Source organism: Lynx rufus, unplaced genomic scaffold, assembly GCF_022079265.1.
Source record: "Lynx rufus isolate CCGP_SWC_20201006 ecotype Redwood Valley unplaced genomic scaffold, mLynRuf1.p SCAF_13, whole genome shotgun sequence".
NCBI lineage: Eukaryota > Metazoa > Chordata > Mammalia > Carnivora > Felidae > Lynx > Lynx rufus.
In genome coordinates this window covers 11,688,300-11,711,825 of record NW_025814827.1, presented here as the reverse complement: position 1 = coordinate 11,711,825, position 23,526 = coordinate 11,688,300, and the positions used below count along the sequence as shown (strand labels likewise).

General features: G+C 50.0%; 1 protein-coding gene across 1 annotated transcript; it reads right to left on the bottom strand.

Moving 5' to 3' along the window:
* Positions 1 to 5,975: 5,975 nt before the first annotated feature.
* PIF1 (PIF1 5'-to-3' DNA helicase) lies at positions 5,976 to 20,726 on the bottom strand. The gene is made up of 13 exons (XM_047074958.1): positions 19,053 to 20,726; positions 12,974 to 13,556; positions 11,884 to 12,016; positions 11,673 to 11,798; positions 11,393 to 11,546; positions 11,187 to 11,301; positions 11,004 to 11,110; positions 9,283 to 9,422; positions 8,824 to 8,930; positions 8,047 to 8,134; positions 7,765 to 7,910; positions 6,899 to 7,090; positions 5,976 to 6,687 (listed from the first exon to the last, which is right to left on the bottom strand). Exons 2-13 carry the CDS (start codon positions 13,535 to 13,537, stop codon positions 6,628 to 6,630), a joined length of 1,932 nt encoding a protein of 643 aa, XP_046930914.1. The 5' UTR covers positions 13,538 to 13,556; positions 19,053 to 20,726; the 3' UTR covers positions 5,976 to 6,627.
* Between the last annotated feature and the right edge of the window lie 2,800 nt (positions 20,727 to 23,526).

Here is a 23,526-nt window from a genome sequence, read left to right as displayed (position 1 = left end):
GGGGCTTGTCTGGCACTTCCCTATTCAGGGTCTCTGTCCAAGCCCTTCCCCTTCCATCTTGGCCCCTCCTAGCCATTTCTGCCCTAGCAGGTGATGCTCTTGGAATCATAAAGAAATGGAGTCTTTTTTCCCCCCTTTTTAAACTAGGTTTGAGCCCAGCACAGGCTCAAAGGAACTCCTAACCCTGAGATCAAGACCTCAGCTGAGATCAAGAGTCCGGCACTTAACCTACTGAGCCACCCAGCTGCCCACCCCCCTTTTAAAGATTTTATTTTTAATCTCCACACCCAACGTGGGGCTCAAACTCACAACCTGGAGATCAAGAGTCTCATGCTCTACCGACTGAGCCAGCCAGGAGCCCCCAAGAAAGGGAGTCTTGAGTGTGGGGTTTCTGGGACAAAGCTGGGGGCTGAGAGGCACTCATGCCTGCTCCTTTTTTCAAAGGCTCTCAATACCAGGGTGAGGCCTTATGCCCATCCTGGCTCTGCCATTTACAGCTAAGCAACTGTGAGCTGCCCACCTTCTGTGAGCCTGTCTCCTCCTCAATAATTGCCGTCTAAAGATCCCCTCAAAGAATTGTCAAAGTTTTGTTAAGGGTTTTGAGTTCAAGCCCCATGTTGGGCATGCAGCCTACTTAAAAAAAAAAAAAAAGACAAGAAAGAAGAGGGCCATTTCTGATAAATGCACTCACTGACTAGGGCTGGAACTTTATGTTTGTTGGGGGAAGTAGGGGGCCTTCATTCTCCCCTTCTCCATAGTGTGTGGGCACAGCCTGGGTCCCCTAGGAGGGAAGACTGTGAAAGAGGACATTCATTTACTCTGGATCCTGTTAATTCTCTTTGTTATTCTCTGGGCCACTCAAGAGGCTGGGAGGGTAAGGGAGGGGGGCAGTGCTGGGTGGTCACTTAAAGTAAGTGTAATGAAGACAATAGGAGCTAACTGTGAGGGTTTACCCATGCCTGGCTCTACCCCAGTTCTTTACTTGTCCTAACTCCATTGATGGCTCTTAGACCCATTTCACTGAAGATGAAATTAGGCTTGAGGATTTAGGTAGCATATTCAAGGTCACACGGGAAGTGGTGGAGCCATTTGGAGCTTTAGGGCTCTCTGTTGACTTTGCAAAAACCCCAGTACCCTGTAGCTGGGACTTGGGTTCTAGACCCAGCTTGCAGTGTAGCTAAATCATCTAACCTCTCAAGAAATCAGTTTTCTCTCTATACGGTGGGGATAATGTCCCACCGTCCTCTCAGGGTTATTGTGGAAAAATGAACAAGAGGGCTAATGAACACAAACCACGAGGCACTCCACACATACCCAGTGCAAGTTTCTCAACAAAGGAACCTCCCCCTCCCTATACCTACGGGGCACCCAGCTCCTGAGGTGTCCACGAGCCCCTCCCTAGCACAGCAAGCAGACAAAGGACGTGCCAGGTCTCTGGGAAGGGACTAAATGACCCCTTAGTGCCACCTAGTGGTCTTTAGTGTGTAGTGCTTGGGGAGCGGAAGGGCCTATTATTCTGGGATTGGGGGTCTGAGCATGACCATTGGCCCTGTGGAGGTGGGCAAAATATGCCAGGACCTCAGGAAAGATGTGATCATGTTGAGCTAAGCCCTCCCCTGGGCACCCCCCCCCCCCGCCCCGCTGAGGGTAGGGTGCAGCTGGGCACTCCATCCGTCTGCCAACTCAGCCCCACATTTTACTTCCTCTGGACAGCTCCAGGAAGACAGTGGGGGGCAGGGCACGGAGTTCTAGTTCCAGCCCAGCTACTGCCTAGCTCCCCAGGACTCAGCTACCTCGTCTGCAAAATCAGAGTAAACATCCCTGCCTCTCAGGGGACCTTTTCTTTCATTTATCAAACATTTTATGAAGTATCTTCTTTCTGAAGTCCATCATGCTGAGTGCTGTGGGGACGCAAAGACATCGAAGCCAGGTCTCTTGCTCCCAAAGGCTCCACCTCATTCCAGGAGGAGACAGACTTGTGAATTGCTAATTACCACCGGAGGCAGGTCACTACTGAGTGCTCCATCTTCAGGCACAGAAGGGGGGGGTGGGGCGGCAGAAAGTGGGACTCACAGGAGTCCCTCTTAGCCCCAGGAGGGGCTCTCACCCCTGTGTTGAGCCCCCTCAGGAATATGTCTGCCTCCCCCAACAGCCATTTTCTCTTGCTTTCCTGTGTAATAAAGTGGGATGTCAAGCTCCATCTTTCACACTTCTATGCCTTTGTACTGCACAGTTCCCTTTTCCTAAATGGCTTTCTCCAACTTGTCCACCTGATAAACTTTTCTCCAGCCTTCCTCTGGAGAGTGGAGGGGAGAAGGATGGGAAATGCCCATGACTAGGCAACTAGAGGGGACACAGAAGGTCTCCCAAGCAGTGGCACAGGAACCCCCATCACCTGGACAGCATGCTCAGGCAGGTGGGAAGCCCCCTGGGCCCCTAACTGCGGGATCTCTGCATTCTTTCATCCTTTGTTCATTCCATGCTGTTGGCCTGCCCCAGTCCCTGTGCTGGGCTGGGTGCACCGGTTGCAGGAAGCAGGGGCCTCAATCCTGTTCTGAGGAGCTTTCTGGTGCAGGAGACAGACCCACAGGCAAGGACAACACAGTGGATGTGCTGAGACTGGAGCCTTTTTTCTAGAAAGGGGCAGGGCTAGGTCCTGGGAACAGAGGTGATGTTTGAGGTGAGTCATGAGGGGTTAATCTGGACATCTCAGGTTAGCCCAAGTCAGGGAGGTATGCAGGGGGAAGGCACCCACCTCCCAGTCCCTTTCTCCAACTATCCTCTAAGTGAGCTCTCCTCACCCACAGGTACTCCTTATTTGATCACTTAGTTAGTTGCTTGCTTGTTTATAAATCTGTCTCCCTGTATTCACCCTAAGCATCCCAGGGCCATGTCTTTCTGGTTCACTGGGGTCTCCAGGGTCTAGCCCAGCACCTGGAACATTATAGGTGCTCAATAGGTAAATATTTGTGGAATCAATGCATGAATGAACACACAGGCTGGGCGGGAAGTCTCTTTTATCCCAGAATGACAGTGATTACTGGAGATATTTTCTCTGTTCTGACCATAATTACCTGTCCACCACACCCCCATATTCTAAGCAGGGTCACTAGGCCTTTGGGCTTCTTTGCCTCAAATCCAGAGGCTGCCTGAGAACACACTCTCCTGGCTTTTGCTTCCAGTTTCTTGAGGGGATTATGCTGGGGGGAAGGAGAGGCAGAGAGAGGAGGGTTTCCAAAACTAGGGAGGGGTGAGGGGTGAGTGAAGGTGCCCTGGGAGCACCACAAGGAGGTGGCAGGGCTCTGGAGGGCAGAGTGTGAGGCCCCTGGAGAGGCTATGACCTCTCCTCCACCCTTACCTTTCCCTAGGGCCTGGGTAGAGTCAAAGCCTATGGAGCTTGTCACTGTGGGTGTCAGCAGCCACCATGAGGCCATGGACACAAGAGACCTGCTCTTGCAAGCCCTGCTCCCAGCCTGTGTGATGCCAGGGGTGAATGGGGAGCCCTCAGTTCTAAGATGGGGTTTCCCTACACCCTCAGGGATATAGGTTTGAAGTTAGATTAAATTAGATGCCAAGAACATAAAGGACTGTGAGGTTCCTTACACATATCCCTCTGGCCTGAGGGCAGCTCCTCCTCACAGGGGACATGTGTGCCTTTCTCTGGAGCCTTCTGGAGAACATCAAGAAGGGACTTTCTGGTATACAGGCAGTCCCATGAGGAAGACATCTTTAAGCAGGGCAAGTCCATGAGACCAGGGAAAGCTAAAATCAGTCCTTGGGGGAGGGGAAAAAATCTGGGGGTAGTGGGACATGCCTACTAGTGTGTAGTAGGGGAGCGGTCAGAGAGGAGAGCCCCAGGAGAGGATGCAGAAGAAATGACTGCATCGCCAGGATCCTCAAACATCTTCAACAGCCTGGCTCTGGGGGATGATGGGACATTCATCTCTTGGCAGAAGCCCTGGTCCCTCTCGTACCTTGATGGTATATCCAACCTCTTGCTAGGTACTCTTGCTAGTAGCTGCAGGGCTTGCATTGGAGACCAAGCCCCACCAGCCACATACCTGCACCTGCCTTTAGGTGTGGGCTGAGTGAAGCAAGGAGGCGGGAAAGTACAGGATTCCTTCCCTGATGGCTGTGCTTGTGTCCAGGGGACACAGAACTTCCCCCAGCCCTCTGCCCCCAGCTCCACTCTTGCCATTTGTTCTAGCTTCTCTGGTTCCCACTTGTATCCAAGCTTGGGTTTCTGGGCTTCCTATCAGTTCTTTGAGCTAGCCTTCCATTACCTTCCTTTCCTGCTCATTATCTTGAGTCAAGTTCTTCTGTTTCCATCCAAGAACCCCCAAGGTGCAGAGCTGCTAGGAAGCACAAGCAAGTGCTATCTGTGCTGAACTGGATGGTCCCCAAACTGTGTTAAGTGGAAAGAGTGAAAAAAGCAAGTGCAGCCAGACCAGTAAGCCCCTTGAGGGCAGGGCATGGTGAGATCAGCTCAGAGCTGGTTCTGCAAGGCGGGCTATGTCATATAGGCAGATGGGAAACACTGACTTTCAAATGGCACTACATTTAAAGACCACCATGATTGCCCACTTGTGGGTGGGTGGAGGGGTCACCCTGATGGGCTTGGTTCCTCCTAGGAGTGTTTTCTATTTGGGGCAAAGAAAAGGGTTCAAGCTACAGAAAAACAATCAACTCCTCAAGATTAGGAAAAGTGGTGACAAGAGGGAGACAGGCAGGGGTTGTACAGGGGTGAGGCTGGCACCCCTCTGAGGCTCCACATCTTGTCTGCCAAAGGAGTGTAGGAACCAGATATTATGGTGATAATCATTAGTGATCATAAATGTTAATGACAGCTCCTGACCGAGTTCCTGCCATGTGGCTGGCCTTTCTCCTAACAACCCTACATGAAAGTCACAGTTACCACCTGCACTTTATAGGTAAAGAAACCCCCCAGAGAGGCTGTGTAACATGCCTAAAGTTACACAGCTGGCGAGTGGCAAAATCAGATGGAAAGCCAGGTCTGTCCCCTGTCAGTCTAATTCTCCACAAGCTGTAACCCTGCCTCTTCCATGAAGCCCATGGGGAAGGTCTGAGGATCCATAGCTCCTCCGAAGCGCCATAGCACTGAGCTGCCCTACCCATGGTCTCCACCATTTAACTAGACACTCCTTGAGCACCTGCTCTGTGTGCTGGGGCCTCTGCTGACTCTTGGAAGACAAGGATAAATGCTCTCAGGTACCCAGAATTCATGTCTTCCTGCAACCAGCATGGTTTCACTCCTTACCGTTGTCAACTTCATATTTAAAATACATTTACTCATAAGCAGGGAACCTTAGTTTTAGCCAAACTGTAAGGGCCCCTCAGCAATTTCCACCTGACTCTTTGAACAACTGAAGTTAGTTTGCTGATGATCCTTTCCCAATTGGAACATTCAAGCTGGAGCCTCAGCAAGGCACAAAATAAAAAAGTTGCAACTGAGATCCCCAGCACTCAGTCATTGTGACAGGCCCATTTCCTACCATGTGAATTCTCTTGTGTGCCTTTGTCTGACTACTGGGCAACGGTGATTCACCTTGTCATTTCGCTGTGAGTCTCAATCTTGGGTAACTCAGCTTTCCAAATAACCGGTGATCCTAATAAAAGCTCATATAAGGGTACCGTGAGCTCAGCCATCGTGATGTAAACAAACACCTCTGCGTGTACCCACGGGGAGAAGGCCATGGCAACACTTATAGCCAGTGCCTCAGGCAGGGATGTGCCTTTGAGAGAGAGTGAGCATGTGAGAGTGAGACATGGGCAGAGGGAGAGGGAGAGATAGAATCTTAAGCAGGCTCTATGCCCAGTGCAAAGCCCAACGTGGGGATCAACCTCATGACCATGATCATGACCTCAGTGGAAATCAAGAGTTGGACGCTTAACGAACTGAGCCCCATGGGATGCCTTCTAAAGGAGAGCAGAAAACTCAACTCAGAGTCCTTACACAATTCACAAGTTTATTTGTCCTAAATAAATACGATCTGAGAACATCCATCTCAATACCCCTAAATATGATTTCTTCTCCAAAAAGGGAGCTTAAGATAACAGGCACATGGTTTGCATTGTGTGTTCTCAGGTTAAGCTCAGGAGAGTGTGTGTCCTGGCTTGTGCTATCCTGGGCCTAGCTGTGATGATAACCCCAGGTTCCTTTCTCTGTGTGGGGCCTGTATTTGGCCTGAGTCTCCCAGTTCAGGACTGTTATAGCCTGTTCCTGCTCCTGAAGCACCTGTCTTCACTGCCTCTCCTCTCTGCAGCCCAAAGAGGGCAGCATTCACAACCGTGTGGCCCTGGGCTAGCCCTCGCAGAGAGCTTTGTCCTATAACACCAGGTGCCACCATAAGCCCTTTCCCAGTTGGCACAGAAAGGGTTACTCCTGTCCCTGGAAGTAGCTTACCCAGGGCAAAGGGAGAAACTGAGGCAGAGCTGGAAAAGGGGTAAGAAGTAGTCTCCCTTGAACCTGGACCAGGAAAGACCAGGAGGCTGAGAGCCCTAACAAAGGAGAAAGGGTTGACTATCTTCCCCAAGTTATCTTCAGAGGCCCTGGCCCACTAGGGAGGAAGAAGTAGGGGAGACCATCATGTGTCTTCTCTTTGAGGCTCAAAGGTTTGGGTCCTCATTCTCTTGGTCTGAGGCTGCCTCATCATCATTTGGAGACTTCTGGAGCAGAGACAGAGAAAGCCAGTCATCGGTTCATGCTGTCCCCTAAGGCCACAGCCCAGGGGCCAGCATCTCCTTCTTCTTGCCCCTGTTCCCAACAGAGCCAGAGAAGGCTCTGCCATCCCTACCCCAGGATCCCTTGGCCTTCCCTCTGTCCTAGTTCCCAGGCTTCCCACGCTATATGGCCCACCATCGGGTGATTCCATCTTACCATCTTGAGGCCCCTGGCCCTCTGCAGAGTGGCATAGAAGCTCAGCACACGAGGGTCACAGCGAACCACCATGGGATCAAAGTCCAGCACACGCAGGCCCTGCAGACTGCGGGCCCGGGAAAGGGCCACATAGGCCTGGCCACTGGCAAACACTCGGCCCAGAGAGATCTCCACGCAATCCAGGGTCATGCCCTGGGGGAATGGGGAGACACAGCTGGAGCCAGCTCACCCTGAAATCCCTTGTGCCCAAGAGCCTGACCCCACCTACACCAGTCCAGCTACTGCCTCTGGAGCTCCTCACCCAGTCTAGAGATTCTCAAGGCAGAGGGACAGATTGACAGCAGCTGAGTGTCTGAGTGGGAGGTCCAAGAGACACAAATTCAGTAGAGGGATGGTGGCGAAAGGAAAGAGCACAGGCCTGGGTCAGACAAGCATGGAAATGAATCCTGGCTCTGCCTCTCACTCTCTGTGTAACCTTGGGCAAGTTACTTAACTGCTCTGAGCTTTAGTTTTCTCTTCTGTAGAACAGGAATGATGATCACATCTATACCTCGCACAGTTGTAAGGATTAAATTTAACATCTGGTAGTGCCTCACAAAATGGCAGAATAGGAGATTATGTGTTTGGGAAAGGGAGAGGAAGCAGGATGGGAAATGCACTAAAGAAAGGTTAATTCTGCCACTGGTGTGGAACTTTGACTACACTTGATCTTAGCCAAAAGGCCGAGAAGCGATGGTCTGGAACTTTCTATCCAGAGCAAACTCAACCTCCATAAAGCCGTTAAGAACCCCCTTCAACATGCCCTAGGTCTATTCAGTCCCCCCGTCTGCCCTGCCCTGTCCCCGTCCCCCACACTGACTGCTCACCTGGCTCTTGTGGATAGATATTGCCCAGGCCAGCTGGAGGGGCAGCTGCTGCCGACTGAGGAGTTGGCCGCCAGTGGCCTGCACCGTCCAGCGGTCAGCATGGATGACCTCGGTGACTCCACACAGGAACCGCACCTGGGGCAGCCCTGAGGGAGGTGTGGAGAAATCCCACCTTTCAGCCCTGCTTCAGGGCTCAGAGGTGAGGAGCAGGCCTTCTCCTCCTCACATACCCCAGGGCCCTGCCGCAAACCCAAGCTGTAGGACTGCTCCCCCACTGCCTACCTCTCCCCTCTGTCTCGAACCCAACAACCACCCCACGGGCACCATTCACCAGGCCTCGGGACACCGCTAAGTTCTTCACCAACATCACCTGCAAGAGAAAGAGGACTTGACCCATGGAGAACAGCCCATTCCTATGCCCTGTCTCAGTTCCAGACTTGCTGTAGCAGTCCCAGGAGGCTGGGGGAACTCATGGAGGGGCACTAAGACCTAATCCTTAACTCTGCCATCTGCTGACTGTGACCCCTATGGCAAGCTGCTTTATTTTCCCCGGTCTCAGTTGCACCTAATGTCAAAGTGGAATGACATTTGCTGTTTGCCTCAGGAAGAGGGAAAGAGCAATAACGTAACAGACCTCACATGGCTCTGAAAATGATCATGTCTGTTATGCAATATGTGTATGGGCCGCAATCATGAGGGACAGCCCCAGGTCCTGCCACCCCTCTCCAGCCCTTAAGTGCCCTTCGGAACCCAAGGCAAGTCTCCCATTTGGCCCACCCCAACACCATGGGAAGAAGCAGGGCTCTTTCACACTACACAGATGTGGAAACTGATCTTCAGCAAGAGAAAGGGACTTGTCCAAAGCATTGCTGCTGGTGCTCCCAGGCCTAGCAAGAGGAAGGCAGTGGGAGGCTGAAGACGGGAAGGTGGGTAGAAGCGGGAGGGAGGGAGTTCACTGGGGTCACAGCTAGGCTTTCTGGCTGTGAAGCAGCCTGGGGAGAGGTGCAAGGACAGGAGAGGCCCAGGCTTTCAGGGTCTTGGCCCTGCTTCCCAACTCACCTGGGCCCCCAGCTTTAGTTGAAGGATCTGGCTAACAGGACAATGGGCATCCAGGGTTCGGGCTTGCTGGGGATCACTGTCCATGGCCTTAAAGCTGTGTACCTCACCTAGGAAAAAAGAGTTGGGCAAACAGATTACAAGTCACTGACTTGTGGTTCAGTTTCCAAAAACATATATTAGACCAGGGTATGGAAGGAGGTAGTGGGGACAGTTCAGGCAAGCCAGGGCTTTTGAATCAGGAGCCTGGGTTCAAGTCTTACTTCCAAAATTTACTAGTTCGGTGACCTTGACCCATTCAAAGTCCTGCCTCTCCAAGTTACAGTTACATCTACAAATGTAAATGCCTTTATGGCCAGAGAAGTTAGGGGCCTAAATATCCAAGCTGTTGGGGGAGGAGGGCCCACATGTGCCTGATGGCTTCTCCCAGATGGTCTTGCCCAGCCCTGGCTCCCTGCTCACCTGGCAGTTCCTGCAGTCGCCTCTCATTGGTGAGGGCCACATCATCCTGGTGAGTGCAAAGCCTCGTGGCCACAATCCCATCTCGCCCCACCTTATGGGAGGCTGTGGCCTGGAGCTGGTGGGTCACTTCATCTGAGCACCTGTAGAGGCTAGGCTGTCAGGACAGAGCACCCCCCTGAACACCAGGAAGGCAGGGCACAGAGCTGATATGGCCCAAGCAATAGGCCATGGGTCAGGCTTAGGGATTAGAAAGGGTCACCAGGGCAAAATGTGCTGGCCCCCAGGCTGACCAAGTTGCGCTTCCCCACTCAGACCCCAGACATGGAGAATGATCATGGGCAGGCTCCCTTCCCTGTGAATGCCTCCAGGTAGGAGCTAGCCACCCTCCCACCCCAGTGCTCCAGAGGAAGTTGGATATGATGAGTGAGTATAGGCCAGAAGTTTAAAGGACCTAGACAAGGTGCTGATGTCGATAACCTGTCATACTGGTAGCCTATAATCAAATCAGTCTCCAGGCTACTATCTTCTAGCCTCTTGCTTGCTGCTTTGGGGACAAAAATCTAGTGCGTATGTATATATATATGTATATGTGTGTGTGTGTGTGTGTGTGTTTAAAGTTTATTTAATAAATCTGTACAGCCAATGTGGGGCTTGAACTGGGGACCTCAAGATTAAGAACCACATGCTTCTCCGACTGACCCGGCCAGGTGCCCCTAGCCGGTGTTTCTATCTCAAGCTTTCCTCCACACGAGAAAGCCTGGGAACAACAGCAAATCAGGTGGAAGAAGGGGGGAAAACGGGACCATCTCTCACTGCTCTGCCACTCAGCCTTCCTCTTGTTCCCCACACATGCTGGTGTATGCTATGCACCTTCCTACCTGCCTCCTCTGTCTGACAGGGGTCTCTAAGCATAGAAAGCCCCTCACCACAACCACTTGCTCCCCATCCCATTTCAGTCTGGTTTATGTCTTCCACTTTCCTGTCCTCCTGTCTACTCTCACATTAGACTAGTCCTGGCATTTCAGCCTTTTGTCCTAGCTGGGGTGGGATCATGTCTGCAACTTCCTTCCCTCATCAAGTGACCCCATAGGCTCTGAGAGTGGAAGGAACTTGGGCTTTAGAATCAGGCCAGGTTCAAATCCCAGCCCAGGCACTTACTGGCTGTGACTCGGGGCAAGGTACTTCACCTCTTTGAACCCCTGTTTCGGCATTTGTGAAATAGGAGTGTTGGGGCGCCTGGGTGGCGCAGTCGGTTAAGCGTCCGACTTCAGCCAGGTCACGATCTCGCGGTCCGTGAGTTCGAGCCCCGCGTCAGTCTCTGGGCTGATGGCTCAGAGCCTGGAGCCTGTTTCCAATTCTGGGTCTCCCTCTCTCTCTGCCCCTCCCCCGTTCATGCTCTGTCTCTCTCTGTCCCAAAAATAAATAAACATTGAAAAAAAAAAAATTAAAAAAAAAAAAAAAAAAGAAATAGGAGTGTTAACATCTCTGATTTCCTCTTGTGTGTCCATGTGCCCACACTTCCCTGACACCTACTCTGTGCCAGGGCCTGTGCTGGGTGATGGGGACCCAACCTTGGAGGAGGCAGGGTCCCAGTCCTCACATAGTGACCATCTTCTATGGGGCCATGAAGCATTTTTCCCCCTTCTCTGGATCCCTGTGTTCCCCTGTGACCCACACTTGGATCCTCATCCGTGGCCCCTTCTCTGTTCACCAGGGCCCACCTTCCCAGCCTGACAGCCTGCAGCAGAGAGATGAAGGTCTGGTCTGCCTGCCTCCACACCTCGGTCAGCTCCAGGGTCACTGGGACACATCTTCTCCAGCTCTTGGCCTGGTGCGGGGAGAGTAGGGGTATCAGGGAGAAGAGCAGACATCTATGGAGGACAGGGCTAGAGGGTGAGTGATACCTGAAAGCAGAACTTTGGGGGCTGGGAGCCCTTGGTTACAGGTGGCAGCTGCAGGAAGTCCCCACAGATGATGAGCTGGATCCCTCCAAATGGTTTGTTCTGCTGCCGGATAGCTCTGGAGAGGAGCATGGGGTACTTTAGGAGCTGGGATGGACAGGTTCCATATGGAAAACCACCAGAACACAGCCCTTACTGCATATACTCACCTGGCCACGGCTTCCAGCTTGTCAAACAGGTCGGCCTCCACCATGGAGATCTCATCAATGACTAGCCGCTGGCAGTTCAGCCAGCCCTGCCGCACAGCTGGCCGCTGAGCCAGGGCTACACATTGGGCCAGAGGAGCCTGGCCTGAGCCAATGCCTGTGAGTGATGTGAGAGAGAGTATTTAGCCTGAGACCGTGGCCCTGGCCCAACCCTGACCCCCTCTCCCTCCCTTCTCAGAGGCCTGGCTTGCTTCCAGCTCAAGCCCTAGAGGTTCCTACTTACCTGCAAAGGCATGGAGAGTGGTACCCCCGATGTGGCAGGCTGCCACCCCAGTGCTGGCAGTAGCCACAGTACCTGTGGGAGGCAGCAAGCCCAGGATACGCTTCAGCAGATAAGACTTCCCTGTCCCTGGGCAGAGGGTAAAGTCAGGGTCACCTGCTCCTCCACTGTATCCCACCTCCGTTCCCCCAGCCCCTATTCTGCCCTCCACTACCTGCACTCCCAGTGAAGAAGATGCTCTGGCCTTTCAGGACAACCCTCAGCACAGCAGCCTGTTCTTCAGAAAGCTGTGGTTTGCTTGGGGGCAAGCTCAGCCTCTTCACAGGCAAGGGCCACTTTGGGGCTTCCTATAGGGGGACAGGACTCAGAGCTTCCTACCACCCCTTAGGCATTGCCCCTCCCTTCTTAGCTTGCACACAATGCTAGGTCTCTGCTGGCTTCACTCCTTGAAGCCCCTCCACTGATCCCTGGTGCCCTGATTACTGCATTAAGTAGGTCTAAGGGAGGTCCAGACCTCCCTCAGCTCCCTCCCCTGGTTTCCCTAAATCTCCTGGTTCTCTCACAGGTCCTTCCTTCTCACTTCTCTTTCTGTCACAAACCTGTCTCTCTCACTTCAAAATACCCCAGCAATGGGGTGCCTGGCTGGCTCAGTTGGTGGAGCATGTGACTCTTGACCTCAGAGTCCTGAGTTCAAGCCCCACAATGGATGTGAGGCCTACTTAAAAAAAAAAAAAAAAAAAAAGAAAGAAAAAAAGTAAACAAAACAAAATACCCCAGCAAAACCCTGCCTGGACAGGGCCTCTTTCTTGTTCCATCTCCATCCTTTCACCAGCTTAGTCTTGAACCCCTGTAGTCTACCATCCATCTGCCCCAGTTCACAAACCCACCAGGCTTTGCACACACCGCCCCCCCCCCCCCAATATGATCAGACCCGTTGGCTGCCCAGACACTGCTGACCAATTCTTTTTTTCAAAAGCTTCTCTCCTTCTCCAGGCTGAATAGCTTCCTACTTTTTCTTCTAAAGTCACCTTTCTTTCTAGGCCTCCTTCTCTTTCCCTTTTAACGTGACCTTGGCCTCTTTTCCCATTCTAGCTTACTCAGGAATTGCACTATGGGAAATACGCACAACCCTCATCTCTCTGTCATCCTCCTACGTCTGATGGGCATCTCCTCTGAGATAACCAGCAACCTCCTCGAATACTGCCACCATCCTCCCCCCAACCCCAAACTTGGACCTCCTGGGTCTCTTCCATCTCAGTGGCACACCCACTCCCCCTAAGGCGTCCCCGCTTTCCGGTCCTCACGTTGCTGGGCTCAGATCTCGCCTGGAGTTCCCTCGGCCGCTTCACGGGCGTGGCGTGAGGGGCGCCGGTGGGCGCCGCGCGCCGCAACTCCTCCGGCTGCACTGGGCTGATGGTGACGAAGTCTCGGGGCCGCGGGCCAAGCAGCTGTGCGCGGGCGGAGGCCGGTCCGGGGCCCGGCGCTGCGGCCAGCTTGAGACGCAGCGTGCGCAGGAAGCGTCGCAGGCGGTCGGGGGGGCAGTCGGAGAGCAGCAGCTGCACAGCGCCCGCGCGCGCGCGGGGAGCGCCGTCGACTGGGAGCCGTAGTGTGCTGCGCCCGGCCGCTGCGAAGCGCGTGAAGAGGCGCGCCGCCCTCAGAGGGAAGCAGCGCGGCCGCCCCGCGGGCCCAGGCGCTTGCAGCCGCAGCAGCAACTCGCGGCGCTCATTTCGTCCCAGGCTCAGCTCCGCGGTGCGTAGGGCCTGGCGCTTTCGCGGCTGCCCGCTGGGGCTCAGCTCCTCCACAGCCACGCGACACCGCAGCTCTGCGTCCTCGAATTCCACTGGCGCTGCCTGGGTGCCCGACAGCATCTCCACCGCCTCCGGAGGTCTGCAAGAGGCCGGAAGCACAGGGGTCACGAGGACTCAGGGGCATAATAGGTGGTATAGAGACTTTGACGGGAGCCCGGTCAAAGCCAAATAAGGTCACGGAGGCTGTCACTGGTAACACAAAGAGGTCATGGAGACGGTGAGAGACCTGGGCCAACCAGAATTCACAGAGACATTACTCTCCTACGCAGTAATTTCCAGAATGGTGGATGGGCAGCATCAAATGCACCCAGGATTGGAGAGCCTCGGCTGTCTGACAAGCAGGCTCCGTAACAAAAGAGAAACCTGTTTCCAAGAGGCCCAGGGCGGACAAGGGAATCCTCAGTCCTCTCCCAAAGAAGAAGGGGAAGCGCACGAGGAGGGATGAGCAGGGGGCTGACTTGTAATAAGCACCTTCTTTCCTCCAGATATGTTCACTAGTTTATATGCAGCCAGGTCAATCTATTTCCCGTGTACAGAAATGGAAACAGACTGAGGGACTACAACGACTGGTAGGGGTCAGAGTTAGTGTGATTCCGCAGCTCTGACTCTTCTTCCCAATCTCTAAGGTGGGCATAGGGTGGAGAATATTTGCCAGCGAAAATCGCGAGGGATCCTGGGGCCCAGGAATCCCTGTTTCTTCCGTTTGACCCACTCGTCTGCACCCTCCCGGCAGAGACCTTTTGAAAAAAAAAAGCAGAACTTTGTCTCCCACCTCCGGGATCGCGTGGACACTCACTTGCACCGGCACTCGGAGGAACGCGCTGAACAGAGCCGGCCAGTTAACTAAACTTGGGCACTAGGAACTTTCAAATCTAGGAGTAGAGAATCATCCTATCACCGGCCGGATCTTTAAATTCTCCAGCCAATCAGAGGCAGGGGCGTGACAACGGGCGTGTCTTTCATTGGGTTCCAACTCCCAGAGCTTGGGCTGTACCAATCGCAAGCTGGAGGAAGGAGGCTTATAGTGGTGGGCGAGCATACCAAAGCCGGTGGACCAGTGGAAATGGAAAGGGGCGGAGGGCTGCAGCAAGGCGATGCGTGGTGTCGCGTCACACAACGCGGCTTTAAGATTTGTTTTCAGAACGGTGCCTCCAACACACTTTTTCTCTGCTTTAGCCCCCACACAGCGGCTGAACTTGGCCTTGGGGGATGAGCTGCCTCTGATCCCTCCCACCCGTGGTTACCTTCACCTGGCGCTTGCCGATTCCTGGACCCCTGGGCCGACCACCCAAAGGCCTGTCGCTTCCTCTGCCCCCGCCCCCACCCCTCTTTTCATCCTTCTCTTCCTCTGTAAGGGTCATTTTATGCATTTGTCTCCAAGCAGGCTGAGGCCCATCGTTCAGGAATTCCTAGACCTGTGTCAGGTGCTCAGGGAGTACAAAGGAAGCATGTGAGCCTCTGTCTTCAGGGAGTTCGTATCCCTTTGGTCAAATGCACTGGCTGCTCAGAGAATGTATTTTTAATTATCTTTTCAACCCCCTCATTGACGCTTCTAATTACATAGCTGGAAGGGATCTTACAGGTGAGTCAGCCCCCTCCTTTATTGGCTTGTCCTCATTTTTCAAATAAGGAAACCAAGGCTCCAGGAGATTTTACCAAAGATCACATAGCTTGTAGATAGCAAAGCAAAGCCTTGAACCCAAGTCTAACCCAGCATGAGCACCTGCTGTTTAACTATTATGCCACACTGCTCCCAGGTGACTCGTCTAATTTCATGAAGGGAATCCAGGCCTGGACTGGAAGCTCAGCTCCTGACAGCTGCTGCCATGACCCAGCCCTGCCAGTTAGATGTTACTCTAAGCAAGTTTACTTTGTTTCCTCATATATAAAAATGGTCAAAGATGAAAATTTTCATTGATTGTAGAACTCTGTAGCTATACTAAAAACCATTGAACTGATGCTTTAAATGGGCAAATTTTTTGGCATATGAATTATATCTCAATAAAACTGTTAGAAAAAAAATCAGGAGAAATATTTTTCCTCTTCAGTTCTATCTTGACATATCAGTCCCCAGTGGCATGGGAAAAATTTCAACATCACTGTGGTAGGCAGAATAATGGTCTCCTTAAGATGCCCCCATCCTAATCCCCAGAATTTATGAATATGTTACCTTACATGGCAAAAGAGATTTTGCAGATGTGATAAATTAAGGATCCTGAAATGGAAAGATTATCCTGGATTTTTGGGTGGGCCATGGAATCACAAGCATTCTTATAAAGCAAACAGGAAAGCAAGAGAGAAGAGGAGAAGAGATAAAGCAGAGGTGTGTGTGAGAAACAGAGAAAGATCTGAAGAGGTTACTGCTGGCTTTGACAGAGAAAAGGGTCATGAATCAAGACATAGAATACAGGAGGCTTCTAGAAGCTGGAAATGGCAAGAAAGTAGGTTCTTCCTCCCTAGAATCTACAGAATGAACACAGGTCCTGATTTTAGCCCAGTGAGACACATGTCAGACCTCTAGAACTGCAAGATAATAGATTTGTGTCGCTTAAGTCACTAAATTTGTGGTAATTTGTTACAGCAGCAACAGCACTAAGAAACAAGTACAGTCACACAACTACAACGTGAAAAGAGCTAGGATTATGAACCCAGGTCTGTTTCTAAAGCCTCTGTTCTTTCTTCACGCTACCCTTTGCTCAAAATGGGCCCAGCACACCGACAAACAGCCTGCTTCCTTCCCCTTTCTTTCTGTGCAGTACCCTTGACTGCCTCTAGAGAAGGCACAGACACTTCCACATGGATTTTCCCCGAGTGTTTTTTTTTTTCCTTTTGGCTTTCAAACTTAAAAAAAAAAATTGTACAATGTAAATAACATCAAAATTTTACCATCTTAACCATTTTTTAATGTTTATTTATTTTTGAGAGACAGAGAGGCACTGAGCACGAATGGGGAAGGAGCAGAGAGAGAGGGAGACACAGAATCTGAAGCAGACTCCAGGCTCTGAGATGGCAGCACAGAGCCCGACACGGGGCTCAAACTCAGGAACTGCGAGACCATGACCTGAGCCGAAGTTGATGTTTAACTGATCGACCACCCAGGTGCCCCAGCATCTTAACCATTAAAAAAAATTTTTTTTTAATGTTTATTTTTGAGAGAGAGAGAGAGAGAGAGAGAGAGCGAGCGCACAAGCAGGGGAGGGGCAGAGAGAGAGAGGGAGACACAGAATCCGAAGCAGGCTCCAGGCTCCGAGCTGTCAGCACAGAGCCCGACATGGGGCTTGAACTCATGAATGAGATCATGACCTGAGCTGAAGTCGGATGCTTAACTGACTGAGCCACCCAGGTGCCCCGTAACAATTTTTAAGTGTACAACTCATTGCCATTAAGTACTTTCAAGCATTGCATAACCATCATCACTAGTTCTAGAAAATTTTCATCATCCCAAACAAAGTTTGTACCCATGAGAAAATAACTCCCCACCCCTTTCTCCTCTCAGTCCTTGAGAACTCCAGCATTTTATTCTGAACATATTCCAACATAAACAGAAAGGTTGAAAGAATTGTACAGTGAACACCCATAAACCCACCACCAAGATGCTACAATGTTTTATCATGTCTGATCATCTGTCCATCTCAACATTCGTGAATCCATCTATTATGCATTTTGAAGTTGCAGACAACAGTACATTTCATGTCTAAACACTTTAACATGCATAGCATTAACTAGGGTTTATGCTTTTTTTTTTCTTAAATAGGCTCCACACCCAATGTGGGGACTGAACTCATGACCCCACGATTAAGAGTCAAGTATGCTCTACTGACTGATCCAGCCAGTTGCCCTAAAGCTTATCTTTTTTTTTCAAGTTCCCTCCCCCCTTTTAAGTTTATTTATTTTTGAGGCGGGCAGGGGCAGAGAAACAGGGAGACAGAGGATCTGAAGCAGGCTCTATGTTGACAACAGAGAGCCTGATGTGGGGCTCCAATTCAGGAACCTTGAGGTCAAGACCTGAGCCAAAGTGCAATGCTTAACCGACTGAGCCACCTAGGCACCCCCTAATGCTTGTCTTAAAAAAAATTTTTTTTTAAATGTTTATTCATTTTTGAGAGGCAGAGAGAGACACAGCATGAGCGAGAGAGGGTCAGAGAGAGAGGGAGACACAGAATCGGAAGGAGGCTCCAGGCTCTGAGCTGTCAGCACAGAGTCCAACGCGGGGCTCGAACTCGGGAGCTGTGAGATCATGACCTGAGCTGAAGTTGGACGGAGCAACCCAGGTGCCCTGATGCTTATCTTTTTAATGTAAACTTCACAAATGATGAAATGCACAACTCTTACGCTTATCATGAGAAGAGTTTTGACAAACACATATATCTGTGCAGCCAAGTCCTTATCAGGATATAAACCATGCTGTATATGGTAATTACCAGCCACATGTGGCTAATTTTAAATTCAAATGAATTAAAATTAAATGAAATTTAAGCTTCAGTTTTGTTTTTCTAAAGGTTTTCTTTTCTTTTATTTTTTTTTTTTCAACGTTTATTTATTTTTGGGACAGAGAGAGACAGAGCATGAACGGGGGAGGGGCAGAGAGAGAGGGAGACACAGAATCGGAAACAGGCTCCAGGCCCCGAGCCATCAGCCCAGAGCCCGACGCGGGGCTCGAACTCACGGACCGTGAGATCGTGACCTGGCTGAAGTCGGACGCTTAACCGACTGCGCCACCCAGGCGCCCCATTATTTTTTATTTATTTTTTTGAGAGAGAGAGTGTGCCCGTGCGAACGAGCGGAGGAGGGGCAGAGATAGAGAGAGGGAGACATGCTTCACGCTGTCAGCCCATAGCCTGAGGTGGGGCTTGAACCTAAGAACCGTGGGATCATGACCTGAGCCCAAGTTCAATGCTCAACTGACTGAGTCATCCAGGTGCCCTAAAATTCAGTTTTTGAGTCGTACTGGCCACACTTCAAATGCTCAGTAGTTGCATGTGGCTAGAAGCTATGGGACATTTTCTTCATTGCAGTTCTAAGAACATTATCATCACCTAGAAAGTTTCCTCAGGTCACTTTGCACCACTCAATTCCCACCCTCAATCCTCAGGCAACTCTGCTCTAACATGGTTTTCACCATAAATTTAGTTTGTTCTAAAACTTCTTGTAAATGGAATTATACAATATGTATTGTTTGTGTACAGGTTTCTTTCACTCAGCGTAATTATTTGGAGATTCATCCATGTTGCTGTATCAGTAGTTGGTTCCTTTTTATTGCTAAGTAGTATTCCATCCGTATGGATATACTGTACTAGTTTTCCATTTTACTGTTGATGGATATCTGGGCTTTCTGTGGGTTTATGCTTTAATTTTTAAAAATAAATACCTCAGTGAGGGGCACCTGAATGGCTCAGTTGGTTAAGCTTCAGACTTTGGCTCAGCTCATGATCTCCAGGTGAGTTTCAGTCCCGCGTCGGGATCTGTGCTGACAGCCTGCTTCAGATTCTTGGTTTCCCTCTCTCTCTGCCCCTTCCCTGCTCACACTCTGTCTCTAAAAAATAAACAAACATTAAAAATAAACAAAAATAAATACCTTGGTGAGAAACTGCTGAGTCATCGAACAGGTACACATTTACTTTTCTATGAAACTGCCAGAGCTTTTTCCAAAGTGGTATGCCCTCCCAAAGTTTTGTAGGAGCAGCAAAGGTAAACCCTTGGAGGGAAAGGAATCAAATGAATAACTGAACGGGGCTTAGCGGTTATTAACGGACCTCAGGCTCCGCCCTCTTTCTCCGTCCTGTCAGTTGGATCCTGATTGGCCCGTGGAGGAGGGAGGCGGAGCCAGAGAAATCTCACGTTTGGGGCCGGACTTCCTCCTTCTCAGCTTTGAGTTTTCCAACCGCCCTGTTTTTCTTACTGCTATCGCCGCAGGGTTAAATTCTAAATGAAGCGCAGCATTGCTCCCGTATCTCTCGCCTAACCCCAAGCCTGGTTTTGACGCAAGCTCTCAGGAGTTTTCTTCATTATGAAATTTCCTTCTTGACAACTCTTTCTGTACGTCTTATGCGCTCTCCCTCACCGGTGGTCTTAATTCTAATCGCCAGCTCATTAATAAAAACCCAACAGTGACGTTATCACAGGACTGGGCGGCTTACAGAATGCGTTTTCGGCCATAATCTCATTTGATACTTAAAAGAAGCTTTATGGTCCTTTTTCTCTTTCGCCTTAACAACTCTAAGCTTACAGGGACAATTTGTAGAGATGCTGTAGAGATGCCAGAGCACTATTTCACTTGGCATTGCTTTATCACGGGGCAGCTGACACTCATTTATTGAGCCTCTGATACAGGTAACCCTCCTTCCTTGAAATCCTCTTTTTCCACAACACACTCCCCTCGTTTCTTCATACTTCTACTTCATACTCGTTACTTCATACTTATCGGCTCCTCCTTTGCTAACTCCCTTTTCCTCAACCAGACCTCTCAATGTGGGGAGGAGTTTATCTTTTTTTTTTTTCTTTTCCATCTTTTCTAATCCCATGGCTTGATTATCAGCTATATGCTGATTCCCAATATTGTATCTCTAGCCTGCCTTTCTCCCCTGAACTCCAGACTATCTCCGTTTGTTCTTCTGATATCACCACACAGATGCCTAGCAGGCATGTCAAACTTACTTTCTCCAAAACAGAGCTTTTAATCTCCTTCTCCAACACCATATACACCTGTTTTTCTCCTGTCTTCATTTCAGTAAATGCACCACCATACCCTTGATTCCTTCTTTACTTACCACATCTAACCCACCATCAAAACCTGTTCTGTCTGCCTACAAAACGTAATTTGGATCTATTCTCTCCGTCTCCACCCCACACCCTAGAGCTAGCAGCCTATCGTCTCTCCCTGGATCTCAGTAGTAGTCTCCTAATGACACTGGATTCCGGGCTTCCACTCTGTCCCCCTACAATCCAGTCCTTTCTCCAAACAGCAGCGGATGGGATCTTTTCAAACATATAAACACATGTTGCTTTTCCCTCCATGGGAAAACCCTCCGTGCGTTTCTAGGCAATTCCTCTTAGAATAAAATCCATAGTCTTTACCACAGCCAACTCCCTCCCTTCCTTCCACTGTGACCTCAAGTCTACCACTTTCTCCCTTACTCAATATGCCTCTGTCACAATAGCCTCCTTGGTGCTCCTTGTACACCCAAAGCCCATTCCTATTCCTGAGTCTTTGCACTTTTTTTTTTTTTTTCTCTGCATGAAGTACCTTCCTCCAGGGTGCCTGGTTGGCTCAGTTGGTAGAGGACACATCTCTTGATGTTGGGGTCGTGAGTTTGAGCCCCGAGATGGGGGTAGAGTTTACTTTAAAAAATTAAAAATATTTGTTTAAAGGAAGAAAAAAATACATTCCCCCTCAACTCTTTTTGTGGCTGTCTCTGTCTTCATCTTTCAGGTCTCAGCTGAAATATCCATGTATTTACATATATTGTGAAATTAGTACTACAATAGGCTTAGTTAACATCCATCATCTCATAGATCCAATAAAAACAAAAGAAAACAAATTTCTCCTTGTGATAAGAACTCTTAGGATCTACTCTCTTAACATCTTCCCTATATATCATACAAAGGTATCAACTATAGTCATCATGTTATACATTACAGTCTAGCACTCATTTACCTTATAACTGGAAGTTTGTATCTTTTAACCACTTTCCCCCAATTCCACCCCCTTCCTCACCCCACCTTACTGTCTCTTGAATCTCTATCTGTCCCTACCATCCTCATAAACACTGGCCTGGTTCAGGCTCCATCACCTTGAACCTGGATTTTCTGTAACAGTTTCCTATGCAGTGGGCCTCCCCATCTCTCATGCTCTGTCACCATTCTTCACATAGCAGCCATGAAAATGAGTTTTGTCTTTGGTTTGGTTTGGTTTTTTTATTTCAGAAAGAGTGTGCATGAGCAAGGAGAGGGGCATAGGGAGATAGAATCTTAAGCAGCCTTCACAGCACAGAACCGGTGGACACAGGACTCCATCCCACAACCCTGGGATCATGACCTGAGCTGAAATCAGGAGTCTGATGCTCAACTAAGGCACCCCAAAAATGAGGTTTTAAAATGAAAATCGTGTCCACCCTGCTTCAGTGGCCCCCTGCAACTTGCAGAAAGAATTTCAAATACCTTAGGTCAGCACTTAAGGCCCTTAATGCTCTAGCTCCTGATGCCTCCCCGATGGTACTTTTCTGAAATCTCCCACCACCGCCGCCACCACCACACACACATGACTGCACAAATCTGCCTAGAGTTCCCCTAACAAGTCACAATGTTCTACAAAAGTTACTGCTTTTGTAAGATGTCCACCCTAGTGGAATACAACTCAATCACTCCAGCCCTTCCTCTGGGAAGCAGCTTTCACCATACACTGAGTATTCTTTCATCAGTGCCCTTCTAAGGACTTGTCTACCCTCCTACTGGCTCTTCATCTCTCCAAGGCAGGGCCTGGATCTTGTGAGGCCTGGTCATACAATGCTGCCAAAACATTTAGTAGACAGCACATACTCTGGAGTCAAGGGAGGTTTGAATCCTTGAAACCACCACTCACCAGTCAAGTGACATTAAACAGGTCTAAGCCTTGGATTCAAGATCTGTTAAATGAATATAACAATTGTATCTATCTCTCGGGTCATTATCCACTTGTGTGAAGATTAAAGGAGATATGTGTGAAGAGTTTAGTACAGTGAGCAGATGACAGAGGCTCCCTAAATTCTTTTGAGTGAATAAATGCCAGGATGAAGTATTGGAAAGCACCCTACTTAAAAGGCCCCCAATAAGTTTTGTTGATTAAATGGTGTACATGCAAAACAGACTCCATCACTTCCACAGCCAAAAACTTTCAATGATTTCCCATTACCCTGAGGTTAAAATATAGTCCCCTCTGGGGCGCCTGGGTGGCGCAGTCGGTTAAGCGTCCGACTTCAGCCAGGTCACGATCTCGCGGTCCGTGAGTTCGAGCCCCGCGTCAGGCTCTGGGCTGATGGCTCGGAGCCTGGAGCCTGTTTCCGATTCTGTGTCTCCCTCTCTCTCTGCCCCTCCCCTGTTCATGCTCTGTCTCTCTCTGTCCCAAAAATAAATAAACGTTGAAAAAAAAAAAAAAAATTAAAAAAAAAAAAAAAATATAGTCCCCTCAATACAGCCTTCAAGGCCCTTTCTCAGACACTGAGCTCTGTCGGCTTCTCCAGCTTAGCCGCTCCCCCCCCCCCCCCGCCCCCAACACACTACTGTTTCATGCTTCTTTGCCATTGCTTATACTCTCCCCTCTGTCTAGAATGCCTGTGTTGACCCTTTGTTCTGGTTTTGGTGCCCTTCCTATGTGCATTTACCCTCACATTTAACATACGGTTTTCTCATCTGTTTACACACCTTTCTCTCCTGATGGAGGACAGGAACTTGGGTCTTGCCATTATCTTCCAGATATTAGTGTAAGGAGTGATGATCAAGGCAAAGAAAATATTTGTGTTGAATGAATGCATGTGGTGCGGGAGCAACAACCAGAGGGCCAGCATGGCTCGCTGGATGGGAAAACCGATGCCAAAGTGGTTATCAGTGGCTCACTCCCAAAAGTGACAGAGCTCACTGGATATGAAAACTGACCTTACCCCAACCGAACCATGAGCTGTGCAACAACACAAATTCCTCAGGGTCTCTGGGCTCCTGCAGGTGGAATCTGAGTTTTCAGATACAGGATCTTCTGAGTCCTCAGGCATGAGGTGCCCAGCTCTGGAGAGGGAATAAACCATACTGAGGGAATAAAACCATGTGGTTGCCATATACATTGACTTTCTCAAATCCATAGCCTGGATTTTCCTCATCCTTTTAGATAAAGGAACCCAGGCCCAGGCATAAAGAAAATGTATGCCCCCATCTTCCTCCCCCTTGGGCCCCAAGCTACCTTCTTCCATGCAGGGCTGTAAGTGGCTTGGGGGCCTGAGGACCAGCAGAAGGCAGTGAAAGGGGAGCTTGGTCAACTGGTGCAGCTGCTGCTATAGCAGCTAGAGCCAAAGGAGGTCACCATT